General features: G+C 39.4%; 1 protein-coding gene across 1 annotated transcript; it reads right to left on the bottom strand.

Moving 5' to 3' along the window:
- Positions 1 to 187: 187 nt before the first annotated feature.
- hdgfl3 (HDGF like 3) lies at positions 188 to 10,228 on the bottom strand. Its single transcript, XM_084541468.1, has 6 exons — positions 10,018 to 10,228; positions 9,218 to 9,294; positions 8,449 to 8,587; positions 8,016 to 8,177; positions 5,433 to 5,567; positions 188 to 4,253 (listed from the first exon to the last, which is right to left on the bottom strand). Exons 1-6 carry the CDS (start codon positions 10,099 to 10,101, stop codon positions 4,227 to 4,229), a joined length of 624 nt encoding a protein of 207 aa, XP_084397594.1. The 5' UTR covers positions 10,102 to 10,228; the 3' UTR covers positions 188 to 4,226.
- Between the last annotated feature and the right edge of the window lie 5,408 nt (positions 10,229 to 15,636).

Here is a 15,636-nt window from a genome sequence, read left to right on the forward strand (position 1 = left end):
AAGCTGTACCTAATGGTAGGATAGAACTAATGAAGTCTACATGCTCCTTTATGTAAGTGGTATAGAAATTACAGAAAATATACAAATCAACACAGGAAATGTTTTCTAAACAGAAAGGAAAACAACCTTTTTTTGGAACTCTCATTTGTCATTTCAGTATATTTATTCTAACAACTCGTAGTTTAATTTGTATCAAAATGAATGCTTATTGATAGGGAATGTATATTTTTTGTAAAACAAAAAAGTTTAATTCATTTGTTTTATGAATGCTCATTATGTGTAACCCTCTGGAAGGTCCTTGGACATTTTACAGTAAGTAAAACATCACAGGTAATAGTTATAAAATAAAGGAAAATGTATTTACCTGCTTAAGTGTAATGCCAAAAATACTGTATGTGTCTTCATTAGGAAAATTCCACATTCATATAACCAAATATATGAAGTCAGCGCCTTCTCCCAGACTTGTCACAAACAAAAAAAAGCAAACACAATAAACACATATTACAGATTTTTGAGTAGCAGTAGTAGTAGTAAATTTAGTTATCTTAACCCACTCCAGAAGTCTCCCAGCTTTATCTATTCCTTCTAATATATTATTTTAGTTAATTTAATTTAACTATTCCTTGTTGGATAATGCTCAAAAAAAATTGTTTCATTTCTGACTTGATGGTCAACATGAACTACCGTCGACTGCAGGAGTAGCCTATAAAAGAGATGTCTAGCCCATGTACAGAGAAAATATTACTTTTTTTGTATGAGAAGAGAATAAGAATGTAGTAAACCGTACATGACGTCAGCATTAGCAAGCTGACTGGAAGAATCTGATTCAACAGGTTTTTGATTTGATCACTTGGAACAAGCTTGGTATTTTTGTTGGACTAAGGGTAAGGAGCTTGGGAGTTTTTCTCTTACACAGCAGTTATGTTTTGTGGTATATATGTAACGAGGATTACAGCCTCCTTTTGCATTCCAATGAGTTTATTTAGTAAAAGTCTTGTCCATAAACAGCAAAAACGGTTTACAGTAAATTACAAACTCTGAAATCCAAAAATGTGTTCCAAATATGAGCATGACAAAGATTTGAAGGACATTTTAAAAAACAAATAAACAATCAAAAACATGAGTTTAGATCCAGAAGGTGTCTGGATCCACTAGAATTAAAAAATAAATATATTTATATCTTATGAGTGGAAGCAAAGCAAAGGCAACTGGTACAGAGTTAAAATAATAGTATTCAGGGGGGATATTTTATTAATCGGAGTAGTCACTGGGCCATGGTGGGTTAGGCAATTTCAATGAATGAATGATAAAACTGTAAAATATGCTACTCAAAATATTTCAGATTAAAACCAACCAATAGCTTTGTTTCCTTAGAAAAATGAATGCTGTTCAGATTGCTGTCAGGTTTGGACATTAAATCAGAGCAACAGAAGAAAGTGGATTGTGTATTCATCTTTTTCCAAGTCCACTGTATACCAACAAATGTGTGGTTTTAACCTTAAGAGTTAATGGACACTTTCATAAAATAAAGATCTGGAATACAACAGTAGAGCATGCCACTAAAAAGCAATATAAAAAAAAAAATCAGTTTCACAGATACTGTACACAAAAGAACATATGTATCACTGTTCCATAAAAGATGAGCTGTCGTCTAGAGCAGTACAAGTAGAATATTGGTCCTATATTCTACAACAAAAGTAAAATATACAGATATATTTAATAAGGAGTTACAATGTGTAACCCAGTTGTGCACAACACTCCATACAATTACCTATGCATTTCCGTTCATCTTTTTTTTCTGTTTACATACAAGAGTAACATATAGTGTGATGGATAATGTGTGACAGTTACTGTATATTCCATCACTCCCATATTTATCTTTGTAAAAAAACTGTTTCAAGCTACAACTAGAGCGATCAGTACACTGCAATACCCAACGTACGTTTATCATGGACAGCAAGAGAGTATATTTATGAAGGTCTTATTAAATGCATTTGTACACACTGACAGGTGATCATGAGTAATACAGTATAGGTACAGTCGGTATGCATGACTAGTATAACTGCTGTTTGATGGCTATCTACACTGTGTGTTGTTATGACGAACCAGGGAGAAGACAAGCCTGTTGATCCGGCCTAAATGTGAAATGCATCAACACAATGGTATAGAGTCGTGTTACATAGCCAGCAGAGATGCACCAATACTGTATTTTTATTGTAACACAGATTTCCCAAAAATACTGTAAAAAGAACATGCTCTACACCGTTCAGCCACACCGTTCAAACAACTGGCAAGAGACTTCAATAACACTGGTTATCTTTTTATAATGGCGCAGGTCAATGTTTGGGATACATTAGGCAGCATAAATTCTTGAAGTTGATGTGTTAAAAGGAAAAATGGGGCCATGAGGGTCAAAATCGAGAAAAGAGTGGGACAACTGAGTCAGAGCATCACCAAAACAACGTTCCTCTGAGAAACCTTCCTCCTGCCATACATGTGTACTTTGAAGCCCACATACTCAGACTGCATTCACCCCTTCCTACCAATAGCGTTCCCTGATGCAGTGGCATCTCCACAGCAGGAAACATTGTTCAAGAATTGTTTGGAGAACATGACAAAGAGTTCAAGGTACTGACTTGGTCTCCAAAGTCCCCAGAATTTGTACAAATGTGCTGGAAAAAACAGTCTGATCCATGGAAGCCCAACCTTGTACCTTACAGAACAGGGGGCAAGAAAATTACACAGATCACCAGCTACTTCTACATCAATAGAAAACAAAGGAACATCCTGCCTCATCATGTCAGAGCTGTTTTGGAAGCAAGAGGTGGACCTATACAATAGTAGTCAGGTGGTTTCAATGTTGTAACAAATCAATGTATACAATTAATCACTTTTCAATAGTTAAGGCGGGAGTAAGTCATCTTTTTTATTGTTTCATGACATATACGCATGAAATATAAGCACGGCTGGGAGTGACAGGATTATTGATATACATAAATACCAGGGTTGTGGAGAGACCTTTTACTTGGATAAGTGATTGGAATTCTGAGGATATTTAGGTTGAATGCCATTAAGAGAGGCAAAACTAGGTACTTCGCATCTGAGCTAAAACGTGACTTCATGAATTAATGAAATGTGAATGTTTCACGCTTGTAACCTGGTTATTTCCCATTAGATGCACAGTTAGTTGTATAAATGCCAGGTTCATAAGTAACTACAGATGAATGAACGACACTGAATTAGCCTAAACGTGAGGACGCTGTCGTACTGACAGAAGATACATTCCTCCTCTTCTTTGTTTAGGTTTGTTTATTTGTCAAACACGTTACCCTAGCATGACGTTTCTGCTAACATGCCGTTACATTCATCATTTAAAAAAAGTTCCGTTACAATTAAAATATACTGGACTGTCTAAAGAACAGATAATCTCTGGCCTGTCAATAATACCAGTGTTTCTACCAAACAGACATTCTCATGCCAACACGATCATTTCTGGTAGCATTTAGAAAGCATTGAGGGTATTTGTCTCTGCCTACCTCAACTCTATTCTCAAATAATACTGAATATTGATACATTTTATTCTTTTGAATATTATTATCCACTTAATCTGTCCAATTAATATGCTTCCACATTTACCTCTGTGACAACTGAGTCAACAAGACCGGGCATTTTGCTGTTATAATATTGCGGGAAAATAAAACAGAGCCACCCACACAGACTGCCAACTACTTCACATCATCAAATCAACAAATTATCAAAGGGGTACACCTTACAATTTCAAAATATTTCATTCTGCCTGGGCTATTACTTTGAGTAGACAAAACTCTCCATATAAACACAGCTAATGTTATCAAATGGATCCCAATGGATGTTCACAAGTACTTAATGCCCCTTTAAATATCCTATATCTTATAATTATTCAACAGTATAAAGTTACAAGCATTCTGTCTGTTTTAGAAAGTTCAAGATGACACTGGCTTAAGTTTAAGTTCTGAAAAAACTGTGCGACATAATGCCCAGTCTTACCCTGGTATCCACATGGTGACATGACTGATACCAGTATCAGTAAGGGTGCATCTTTCATACATACAAATACTGGACATCCAACCGAGAAGTGGAAGTGACAATGGCAGTGAGTAGACGGAGAGGATGAGAAATCATGTGGTAGGTTCACCTTTCCAACATCACAGAAGCAAAGAAGGATCTCCCGTTCATGCTTTTTTCATTTAACGTTCTTCTAAGAGCAGCTGGTTCTGGGGAGCACAGTGAGAAAAACACACAGTTATGATGAGTAATGTTAGTAATAGCAGTATAAGTCACTCTAAGTCTAGTCAGAATACCACAGAGCTTAAAAATACTAAATCAAAAGTAGTTTCCTATCAAACACTTTTCACAGATGTCTTATTTCACTTTTCAGCAGTCCTTCAGCTTTACATCAAATTAAGCCTCACAAAACTGCTTCACAATATTTACAGGTGGCCTAGGATATTAGAATATTTTAGGCTATAAATATTAAATTGAGGGCGGCACAGTGGTGAGGTGGTTAGCACTGATGCCTCACAGCGAGAAGGTCCCGGGTTCGAATCCATGGGCCGACTGGGCCTTTCTGTGTGGAGTTTGCATGTTCTCCCTGTGTCTGCATGGGTTCTCTCCGGGTACTCCAGCTTCCTCCCACCATCCACAGACATGCTCGTTAGGTTAATTGGTGATTCTAAATTGGCCGTAGGTGTGAGTGTGAATGGTTGTCTGTCTTTCTGTGTTAGCCCTGTGATAGACTGGAGACCTGTCCAGGGTGTACCCCACCTCTCGCCCGATGACAGCTGGGATAGGCTACAGCAGACCCTGCGAGCCTTAACAGGAATAAGCGGTTACAGGAGATGAATGAATGAATGAATATTAAATCGAGAGTTATGGAACATCTCCCTCTACCATCCTGTGAATCTGCAGGAATAATAGGCAGTTAGTCTTCTAGGTCATTTTGACTACGGTGTAGCTACGGCGACAGCACACACCCTACGCGCCACAGTGGTGCAGACCGCAAGAGCTGTGATTGGTTTTAGTATTTCCGGCTGCTTTTCCATCTCCGCAATTTTCAAACTGATTGTTTTGGATCAATACAAATGAAACACATTGGGAAAGGTTAACTGAGGATGTTTGGAGATACAAACATCTGTATGACTTGTCTTCAGCGGCATTTCGGCAAGAGTTTCAGTACCATTGTTGAAAGTGAAGCAGGAAGTGGAAACAAAAACCCAACTAGCAAAAAAGATGCATCGCCAACTAGCATTTGGGTGGCGTTGTTACAGAGCACACTAATATAAATGACTCGCACCGGAATAGGCTACGTGCATTTGTTATGGCTTCTATGTCCTGCAGTACTCTAAACTTTAAGAGAGATTAGAACACTAATAACATCTCAACAAAAATCTCACCTTACTGTCTGTGGTATTTTGAATAATGTTGTTGTCTTGCTCTCCACCCTCTGAACCGCTCTTCTGATCATCATCTTTTCCATCTTTCTTCAGGTCATCCTCTCCAGATGAGATCCTCGACAGCTTTGAACATTTCTGCAACTCACACATATTACAGGTTAATACAAAGATCAGTAGCAGGACTTCATAGTTTGCAAGGAATAAACCAGCAGTGGACAACGACCATTCAAATTCAAATTCAAATTTAAATTCAAAGCAGTCTTAAGCCATTTCTCATATGAACTCCAGACTAGTAGTAGTGGTGACACAGCATTTAGATTTCTGTAAAAAAATCAACTCCATGGCGCTCAGACAAGAGAAAGCAAGCGAGAACAGCAATGGTCGTTCATAAAGGGAGGGGACAAGTTACAACGAAGAGGGAATCAGGGAAATAAAACATTATTGTTTAATTGTTTCAAGGGGGTTATGTTCTAAATTTAGTTTTATTAAAAATAAGACCGCTGCATACAGAGTGCTGTTCTATCAGTGTAGTTCATGTAGACAAATACAGTGTTAAAATATTTATTTAAGTTAAGCAATTTTGTGTCATTTGATATTCCTATAAAGCTGGGATTTGAAAAACAACTTGAAATGTTCCTACTTAAAACTAGGGCATGAAAGAATACAAAATGGTAAATCACAGATTGGCGCGGCACAGGCAGTTCAAATACAGCGCATTACAGAGAATAGCAGGTTGCTTAAGCACAATTAGTTAAACATTTCAGCTTTAAAACAAACACTTGCATAGTGCTCCTCATTAACAGTTCCATAAATCACAGAAACATATGTTCAGTGGACCTATGGACACTAATTCACAGTATTTGTATACAGTGCTGTGCTCTGCATCCCATCTCAGGTGCGTCTCTCACCTGAAATGGGCAACATGGAAGTACTGCCAGTGGAATATATCTGCTAGAGAGGTGCCACTGACACATTGCTCTACACCACAAATATACAGATACATGCCAGTGGAATCTCATCCTGTAAAGACACTGTTACACACGTGATAAGTATGAAGGATGTTATCTGACAAATTCGTGACGCAAATGTCTCCTCAGCACAGTTCACATTGTGAACCAGCTTTTCCTTCTAAATTGATTATCAGTTACTTGAAAAAGTTCTCTACATATTTAGTATTTCACTGTCAAAACTCTGACAAACTTACTGTATGGTAGACAGTTTAAAAAAGCATGAAACTGAATGCAGTGGAACCAGGAAGGCTACTAAACACAACCTGAGCTAGGTCCTGTATGCTGTATGGTTTGCAAGAACCTTGTTGAGGTCCTGAAGTCTTCCCCACACCAAAGTCGCAGCACTTCTGTCCTCTCAATACAGGTGCCGAGACAGACAGACAGACAGTTCTGCTGCCTCCAGAGACCCCTGGGCCAATCAGGCTTAAAAAGCAGGCCACCTTCAAACAGATGTGTCCCCCCCCATAGGAGTTTCAGGCTCTGGGTTCTGTAAAGTGCCTTGATACATTTTTTTTTCTTAAAGAAAACTGAACTGAACTTAATTCGGATGAAAATGTTTTTTGAGGTCTCTAGTTTAATCATTCTGGAACAACAATACAGGATAAAGTATCTTTATTATAAACATCATAAGATAAGATAATCGTTTATATATCCCACACATACATGGTATCTTGTGGTAACTATGAGAGGAGGGTGTGGGCTAAAGGGCAATGCCCCCCTCCACACCACCCCATAAAATGATGTGACAGGACATACACACATCAGTGTACATACACACTGCTCCCCAGCAGCATCACATTCCTCTGGATGCACCACATGTGCCGCGTGTAAGGGAGACCAGTCGCTAGGCAACCGTAGTTGCTAAGTAAGGAGCAGAATGTGTGTGACTTTTACAGCCTGCTTCCATTTACAGAGGCAGTGGCATATACACCAATAACACGCTGAGGCACTTCTCTGCCTTTTAGGCTCATCCTTTTAACTGTATCTTTTTTTCTTTTTTTCAAAATAAAGGAAAAGGTCAAACACACAAGAACATAGAGTCAAAATAAACTAGTATCTGTTCATGGTAGTGATGGAACATGCACAATGACAATATGAAAACTATAGAATATTCACAGTATTTTTTGTCAAATTAAAAATTTAAAAGATGTTTGTTAGACTGTCTTCTTTATTTGGATGTTAAATCACACCTATACAACAAAGATTCACAACAGTGGAGCGGGAGACAGTGAGATGAAGCATGCTGAGTGAGCTGCAGGACCAGTGTAACCTGTTTGTACATCCCACATTACACTCCAGCATACTGTAGATTCCAAAATAACTCTTTCAAGAAATATCACAGCTCTCAATATTCCAAAAACACTATAAATGTGCCTTGATGTGTCTAATACTCTGTGGACTGATTTTTCATCATTCCCACAAATAATACACAGCCTCTGACGTCTACTGTTCATGCCATATCTCAGACGGGCTTCATGTCACATGCAGTGATTGAAAAATTGCCTGTGAATTCATAAAATCGGTACTGGTTATTACTGTCACACATTCAGTGATCACATCTGAAGTCTAGTACCTTGGAGGTGGCAGTCTTTTTCCGTTTGGATCCAGTCTTGTCTTCCTTCAGCTTTTCCTTGTCATCTTCCTCCTCACCAGAGTCACCCTCCTCACCCTCGCTGCTGCCATCTGCAGTGTTTCCCCCTTCTTCTGTTTCCGATGAGCTCTGTGGCTGAATGGCCTGTGTGAAAAGAAAAAAAAAAAACGCTCATCATTTATTTTACAAAACTAAAAGCAGAAATGATTTGTTCCATAGTCGCCAACGCCCCTGATTTATGGATGTGACACTTTTAAGTTAAGACAAATTCATCTTTCGTCCTCAGATGCTGTCTGCTTTGAACAGCACTTTCCCTTGAGTCTTATAATACTGGCAAGGAAACAATGCTGCTTTGTTGAGATACAAGCCTGTCTGCCATCTCTCTCCCCCCAGACATAACAGATTGCCAACTGACCTGATAGCCTGTGAACTTCACTCCAGGGTTGTTCTCGATCTCCCAGAGGCCCTCGTTGAAACCTTTCCTCTTATTGGACTTGCCAAATTTGTCTTTATACTCCTTGTAGGGCAGAAGATCCTTTGGACCCAAGAACGCACTAAAGAAAGGGAAGACAGACACATTTACTACAACTGTTATTAAAGCAGTTACAAATAGCACATGGTGTTTCACTAAATAAGTGGAAGTTTATACCTAAAGTTGAAGATTTTTGCAGAAAATTAACTGGATTTTAAACCTATGTACTGAGCACCAAAAATGGTCAAGTATTAAAATTTGCTATTGTATGCTTGTACACATTCATAGGCTTGTTAACTGATTATATGATCATATTTATATTATTCTCTTAATATTTGCTCATCATGAAACACTTTTACAGGTTTATCATATGCCGCTGATGGTAAAAAAAAGGTCAAGACTGTTATTTAGATGTATGATAAAAGGTATGTGACTGTAATCCCATGTTCAAAGTGCCATACTTTTGAATTATGAGGATGAAGGCTGTAAGATGTGGTTATACGCTCTAAACATTAAACTTAAACATACTGCCAAGAATGATCTTTCAATCTCAATCTCAAAGAATATTGACCTAGAAATATGTGTCACACAGGCAGAGATATCAACACTATCCAAACAATAACCAGCCCTACTTATAGAGGAAAAACTGCTGTCCCAGCTGTATCGGTATGGCATCAGCTTTTATTCTAAAAAAGGGGAGAAAGGTGCGTACGTTTCATGTGTCCCAAAGAAGAAGATGGGGTATTTGTTGGCGGGAGGTTTGACAGCTCCTTCAGGAAGCTCATCAATCTGAAGGACAGGAGACAAAAATGTTACTGAATATTTACACCACACTCCTCATAGGCTGAGAATCCAAGTTTGTCATGTTGCCTTAAATACTATAGGCTTGTATGGGACTACTATGAATTCATGCCTTATTCATTGACAATAAAACATGGTGAAACAGACGTGAATGAGTCAGGGTGGCTTTGTAAAGCAGCAGAAAGATTCTCAGATGAAGTTGTTGGGGGAGTTTGACGGACTTCACGGTGGAAATCCAAAGCCACTCATAACACGATAGCCCATGTGGACCATATATTTTAGGCCATACCCTGTCTGCAGCGTAAAGCAGCATTTACTTAAAACACGATAGCTGTGGGTTACCTGGGGTCAACTGCTGGAACATTTATTCTGTGTGGGACAGCAAATATTAGCACACATAAGCTCAAACGAAAAAACCCACGCTGAACTAGCTCATTCAAAATAATAACGCGAAAAATTGCGTCACAACTCAAGAGAGAATGGAGCATGACAGGTAGTGAGAAAATGGAGCCCGGTGAATGTTACGTATTTTCCCGTTCTCACATGGCTATTTACTCAATCAGTGTTTAGGTCACAGTAACATAAATGCGCGGCTGTGAAGCGGAGTCTCCATAGCATCCCTCCTGTTCCCTCCACAGCGAAGCAGCGGTTGTATTGTATAAATCAACCCCGCCTCCTCGCGCTCCCAGCCCGGCCGCATCCCAGACTCACCCTCGCCGGCCAGTGCGGGTACCCCTTCATCTTAGCGAAAACCAGGTCTCCTGCCCTGTATTCCCGCGGCCGCGGTCGAGCCATGTCGCTGGATAGATGGTGAGCTCTCAGATAACTTTATAAATCCTTTGCAGTTCTCCCTGGTCCCTCAACGCAGGGCAAAATTATCGACCATCAGTGTTTTTATATCAAGACAGCCGTTTACACGGAAATAAATAATAAAAAAAACGCGGAAAACGGGGCCTGGCAGAGGGCTATCCTCTTACGCACAAAGTCAGGTGTAAACGTGTTCGAGAATGGCCTAAGTTGGAGTAGGGTACCTGTGAGAAACGCGAAGTGTGTCAGAGTCGTTGGTCAGAATCGGTCTACGACTGAAGAATAAGAAAACTCCAGCTTCCGGGTTTCGAAATAAAAGTAACAAATACAAACTTTAGTTTCTAAGTTTCCTTTTTTTCCCCCACTTTGTTTAATTCAAGAATGCGGAATCCACCAACAGTGAAAGTGAAAGCAGCCCACGCTGTGTGATGTGATTAATTAGAGAATAAAATGTATCAGTTTAAGAATATTTGACTCAAGAAATGTATTTTTGCATATTTATGCATACATTAATTACATGCATTAAATATTATTATTATTAACTACTTCTACTACTACTACTACTGCTAATAATAATAATATTAATAATAATAATAATTATTATTATTAATAACCTTTGGGTTGGGGACATGGTGCGGTTGGGGTTACACAGGAAAGGTGTATATTTCAAGCTTAATATGCAAATAGGTAATAGGACTTATTAACACCTGAATACTGTGGCATATATTTAAAACTCTTTGTTGTACTCAGTTGGAACAGTGATGCTATGCTCTGGACTGAAGAATGGTTGGCAGAGCAGGAGGAAGTTTGGTGGTTGAAATGTGAAGGACACATCACAGAGATAGCTGCCGGTCATTCTGGTTCTCAGTCTGCTTTTCTGTAATGCAAAGTAAGTTATTTTACTGACTTAAAAAATGAACACCTGTGGGGTGTCTGTGGAACCCGCCTTCTCATCACATGCTGTCGTAAAGTCTTCAGTTCGCCGCATAACTGTGACATGCTAACGTTGTTGAATGATGCCTTTTTTCAGGCACATTCATCCAGTGACCTTAGTGGGACACTTTTTTGTGAAGTCACCATCTGAGAAAGGTTTCTCGTGTCAGGTAATGAGCTGAGGACCTTGGAAGTGGCTCTTGTAGCATTTTCCTGTGTTGAGCTTTCAGACTATGCACACACACAAAAACGGTTCAGGAACAACTCAAAAAACATGAAAAACAGCACAAGGTGTTGACCTGGCCTCCAAATTCACAAATCCCCAAACTGATCAAGTATCTGTGGGATGATCCACAGAGGCCCCTCCCCTCAACCCATAGGACCTAAAGGCCCCCCACTAACTACATTCTGTTGCCAGACACCACAGGACACCCTCAGAATGCCCATGTTCATTCTCTGATGAGTCACAACTGTTTTGGAGGCACAAGGGAGACCTACACAATATTAGGAAGGTGGTCATAATGTTATGCCTCATTGGAGTATTTTACTATTCTGTTCAATTCAATTGTCTTTACATAGCCCCCAAACGATCAAGATATCAACACATTTACAGAACTCTTACATCTTACAGAGTCTTAAACCCACATGAAGGTTTGGGTTGATGTTTTATTGTGGATATTGTGTCTAAACTATTAAAATCCGGTCTGCATCTGTTTTTGAGACACGGAGAAGAATCTGAGTATTCCAGCAGATGGCAGCAAGAAACCATCTAGTCAACATTTGAAGCAGCTAGAAAGAATATAAGGTACTATCTGTCCTCTGTTTAAGTAGTGTGTAATATGTCTTGTGAAAAAAATGTTAGAAATGTCCATGGCTTGTGTTGTTGCATTTAATCAACAAGAGTCACTGCTGAACATGTGTTAATGGGAAAGTAGTGTTTCACACGGTTCTGGTGTGCAGTGGCTTCTGCAACATACTGTGGGTGGCAGCAGAGTCAAACAGACTGCAAGTCCAAGTCAGCTTGTCCTGCACTGGCTCACATGTTTCTCATCAGTGTCCTGCAGATATTTGGAGTTTGTTGAGCCAGTGTCATGTACTGCTATTCCAACATCAGGAAACCATTAGTCCAAAACAGCTACCTGCCTTTCTTCAATCTCTGTATATATTTCTCTGAATACACTGACTTGTTCCTTTTTATTCACAAACCCAGGACAACAAGTGGAACTTCCAAGGTTCTTTCTTTTTACAGGGATTTTAACTAATGAGCCTGGGATGTTGTGGTTTATCATGTCCTTGAACCTATTTAATTCACAAACGTTCTAAAACTTTGTGCATTTCTCTCACGTTGTAACTGTTGTTTATTGGTGCACAAAACCCAGATAAATCTGGCTTCTATGGCTGCCAGTAGAGCACTGTCAACTCCCATGATCCTAAATAGCCATAGTCATAACAATGCCCGTGACCAGCCACACCACTTCACAGGCATAAAGCCCCCCTGGCACGCTCAATTTATCATACATTTCGCACTTTCACACTGTTCACAGAAAGACCATCATATGGCATTAGTGTTAGTTTGTGAAGAGGCCCTCTGACACCCAGCCTGATGTACCTTCCACGGCTCGCATTCATGCCCAACCTGAAGGGAGAGGCACAAGGAGAGGACCCCGCCACACAAATGTGGGCTATTTGGTTTGCAGCTAATGCCCGGCACTCTAAATAAATGATCTAAATGCTTGCCAGAGATTGTTTTGCCACTGACGCCCCTCAGCAATGACACAAGGGTGGTGGTGGGGAGCATCGCACCCCCTTTGGCCCTGTGAAGGCCAGCCAGGATGAATATGAGGAAATGAGGCAGACATCCAGTAAATAATAGTTGCCATTGTGCCCCTCAGCAAATGGCGGGGCTGGGGGTGGGCTGGAGGGGAGGGGGGCTCTGCATGATATGCCAGGGCCTGACATGGCACCCAGACCCAGAGCTGTCACCCCTGCGGAAACATCACGCTCGCCTCCACAATTTGTGCACTTAACACTTCAGTTGGCACATGACAGGTGCTTATTTCCCCGCACTGGCTTTTTCCCCTTGCAGTGATGCCTCTGAGCCCAGGGCACACACGGCATCTGGTATGGGTGTCTGTCCACGAAGCTGCTTGCTGTAAAAGAGTGTGAGTACACCAGTGATACTTTTCATTTCCGCTCACATTGCATTTTCAGCCCACTGAACATGGCTTCACTGTGCTTGAATGTGTGTGTATATGCATGGGGGGGACAGAAGAGTCGTGTCAAATTGTTTTAATTTAGCTAAGTATTTAGCAGTGTCTTTCACGACTGTTACAAAATTACAGTTTAAATGTTAAGGGACATTTTTGGTGATGGTTAAAAAACATTTATTCAGTAGAAAATAGGACATGAACAGTAGTTTCCCAGGTTAAGGTCTGATGTTTTGTGGGCAGTGCACATATCTAAAAATTTATGTAGCATCCATGTTTATTTTAAGTGCAAAGAACAATCTACAATATTATGTGAACATAAATTTGAAGTATTGTACCAGTATTGGCTTACAGATTATTTGGCGAGTCCGAATTTGAAATTCAAAGTGAGAGAGAGTACTCCTAACCTTCCTATTGTTGTCCAGGTCAAATTTGACCTGTCTCAAATGTTTCTATGTCATATAATTTGTTAAAAATGTGGTCCACTACCCATGAATTCTGAAGAGAAGTGTACAATATATAATAAGTAGTATTTCAGTTTAGGCCCGGGAGGACAAAAGTTGAATGGTCATCTGGAAGACAACAATATGAGGGCTAAGCAGACAACACGTCAAGACACATAATACAAGTTAGACAGTACAATAGAATACCAATAAAACAGACTTCTGTTTTTGGCATAATAAAATAAAATCTGAATAGCGCCTTAGAGGGCAATGTCACTTGTCACATACCCGTGTCATTTCATGACACTATCCCTAATTTGGTTTCCAAATTCTGTGGTTTGTTGAAATGCATATAGGTCGTCAGTAAAGCCCATCCTACCAAAAAGAGGTGTGGCTCTTTAGCTTTTAATATATGGTATTAGTATTAACCATAGACTGTATATAAATATGGACAATGCGTTCTCACTCCATTGCATTAATACTGTGCTCTGCACTACCTCCACCAGTTACAAAGAAATGTTGGATTATATACTATACTTATTTATTTATTTATTATTTTTTTTTTCCTATTGCCACAGTCCTATGGGACCATGCTTCATGGAGTGGCTGGCATGACAACTGGTAGTCTTCATAATGTCAACTTTTTTCTGTAGAGCCAACTAAAACGTAACTTATCAGAAAAATGGGCACTTGAGTATGCATCAGAATTATATTAAATGATTAAAATGACTGAAACCATCTTTGAAAATGTTTTATTTGATATGTATTTTAGTGTTTTAATTTGGCCCAAGTCCCATCTACTAACATGGAGGGGGTGGAGCTTATGACATATACTGCATCCAGTCACCAGGGGAGCTCTACTTGCTTTGGCTTCACTTTTGGGGAGCTGTTCTGCTGTCCATCTTTGTTTACAGTCTGTGGTATTAACACGCATCCTGCATGATGCAATCAAGAGTATTTACTTTAAGTACTTGTGTTTACACCTGCCATTAAAATGCATCCTCACACGCTCCTCCAGCCAGCACTCAAGATCTAATTTCAGTTTCATATAAATATATAAATAAACACCAGCATCATTTGGGGCACAGTGGAATAGTAAAACAAGTGCTGGAACTGTCCACATGTAGAGTAATGCCACTGCTGTGCTACTTGCAGCAGTGAAAGAAAAATCACAGGTAATAAAGGACAATAAAATAACTCATTATTTAGAATATGGTAATTTACATGAACACAGTGTTAACTTTAAGTGTGAACTAACCACAATCCCAAGTGTTGTTATGACAGTTATCAACACATAGCGTACTCATGTTTAATAATTTAATTTGTCTTGAAGTAGCTATTTTTAATGCTTTTCTACTAATGAACAAACAACAGTTATGGTGCTTTTGTGATCATTTCTAAATGCAGTTGTGTGTGTTTTTTTCTGAATGAATGAAGCAAACCCTGCTTATGCAAGAGGGCACCAGTCGAGTACGCATCAGATAATGTGGTCAGGACACACTGTGTGTTCACCCTACTGAAGGAGTGGTCAGGACAACTCCTAAATGTGGTCTGAGCAATCAGATGTCAGATGTGTTCTCAATGGTGCAGTTCATCCATTGTTAACAAGGAATATTGCAGGAAACCATTACTATATGTAATAATGTACTGTTTACCTGGCAGTAAACCTACAACAAACCTTTTTTTTTTTTCATTTCAGTTTTTGCTAGCTCGGCTGTGAGCTTATTATTTCCGTACACAATTCCTTTCAAAATAACCAAATTCAAACAAAGTTTAATTAACATTCAGTACAACGTAAAGTAAAGGTGTTTGGGGTGCTGCAGCACATGGAGCCCAATAGAAAATGGATTGATTTCTATGTGCTGCTGTTGCTATGTAGGCTGCAGTTGTGTTTTGGCATACATATTACGCGTGTTTCTTTTTTATCCTGTATTGTGTAG

The sequence above is a fragment of the Chelon labrosus genome (assembly GCF_963514085.1).
Source record: "Chelon labrosus genome assembly, chromosome: 3".
NCBI classification, from domain to species: Eukaryota; Metazoa; Chordata; class Actinopteri; order Mugiliformes; family Mugilidae; genus Chelon; species Chelon labrosus.